At 55.4% G+C, this 599-nt stretch overlaps 1 protein-coding gene across 3 annotated transcripts in view; it reads left to right on the top strand.

The window, feature by feature from the left end:
- Nucleotides 1-599, top strand: part of TPM3 (tropomyosin 3) — an 11,316-nt gene that overhangs the window by 4,830 nt on the left and 5,887 nt on the right. For 2 of the 3 annotated variants that reach the window (XM_009078812.1, XM_009078811.1), the window contains exon 7: nucleotides 229-307. The exons of the other annotated variant lie outside the window; for it this stretch is intronic. In XM_009078812.1, coding sequence (XP_009077060.1) covers nucleotides 229-307 — 79 coding nt within the window. The remainder of the gene's footprint in view (nucleotides 1-228; nucleotides 308-599) is intronic. 3 annotated transcript variants of the gene reach the window in all.

Below are 599 nucleotides of genomic sequence, written 5' to 3' on the forward strand. Positions count from 1 at the left end.
GCTTGGCTCTGCTCCCCTCAGAGCTGGGTTGGAATCCTGGAAGGCACTTGCTGGTCAGACCATCCTCAGGCTGCTGGAACAGGACAGGACAAACCCAGAGTCCTGGTGGCTCCACATCCAACTGCATTTCCTCATCAGTCCCATCCTGCTTCTCCCACCCCAGAGTCTTGGAAAACCTCTGCCTTCCCTCACTGTTTGCCTTTTGTTCTCCTCCTGAACCTCTTCTAGATGAGCTCTATGCCCAGAAACTGAAGTACAAAGCAATTAGTGAGGAACTGGACCACGCCCTGAATGACATGACTTCCATGTAAATATGAGCTGGCTGGTGTTTGCCTCTCGCTTCAGCAGGCTGAGCCACCACCAGTGCTTGCTTGGGTTGCTGTGGTCTCTGTAGTTGGAGAGTTGGTGGCTCTGTGCCCTCCAGGTTACTTCTACAGATCTGCCCGAGGTGCCCCAAGCATGCTGGCCCCTAACCCAGAGAGCTGCATGTGTTACCAGTGCTGTGCCTGGCAGGGCTCCCACCTGAGCTCCGGGTGCAATTCCCACTGGGAAGAGCTTCCTAAGGTGATGTGGCTTCGTTGTCTGCTGGAGCCACTGCG

Source organism: Acanthisitta chloris, unplaced genomic scaffold (genome assembly GCF_000695815.1).
Source record: "Acanthisitta chloris isolate BGI_N310 unplaced genomic scaffold, ASM69581v1 scaffold9547, whole genome shotgun sequence".
In the NCBI taxonomy this organism is placed as follows: Eukaryota; Metazoa; Chordata; class Aves; order Passeriformes; family Acanthisittidae; genus Acanthisitta; species Acanthisitta chloris.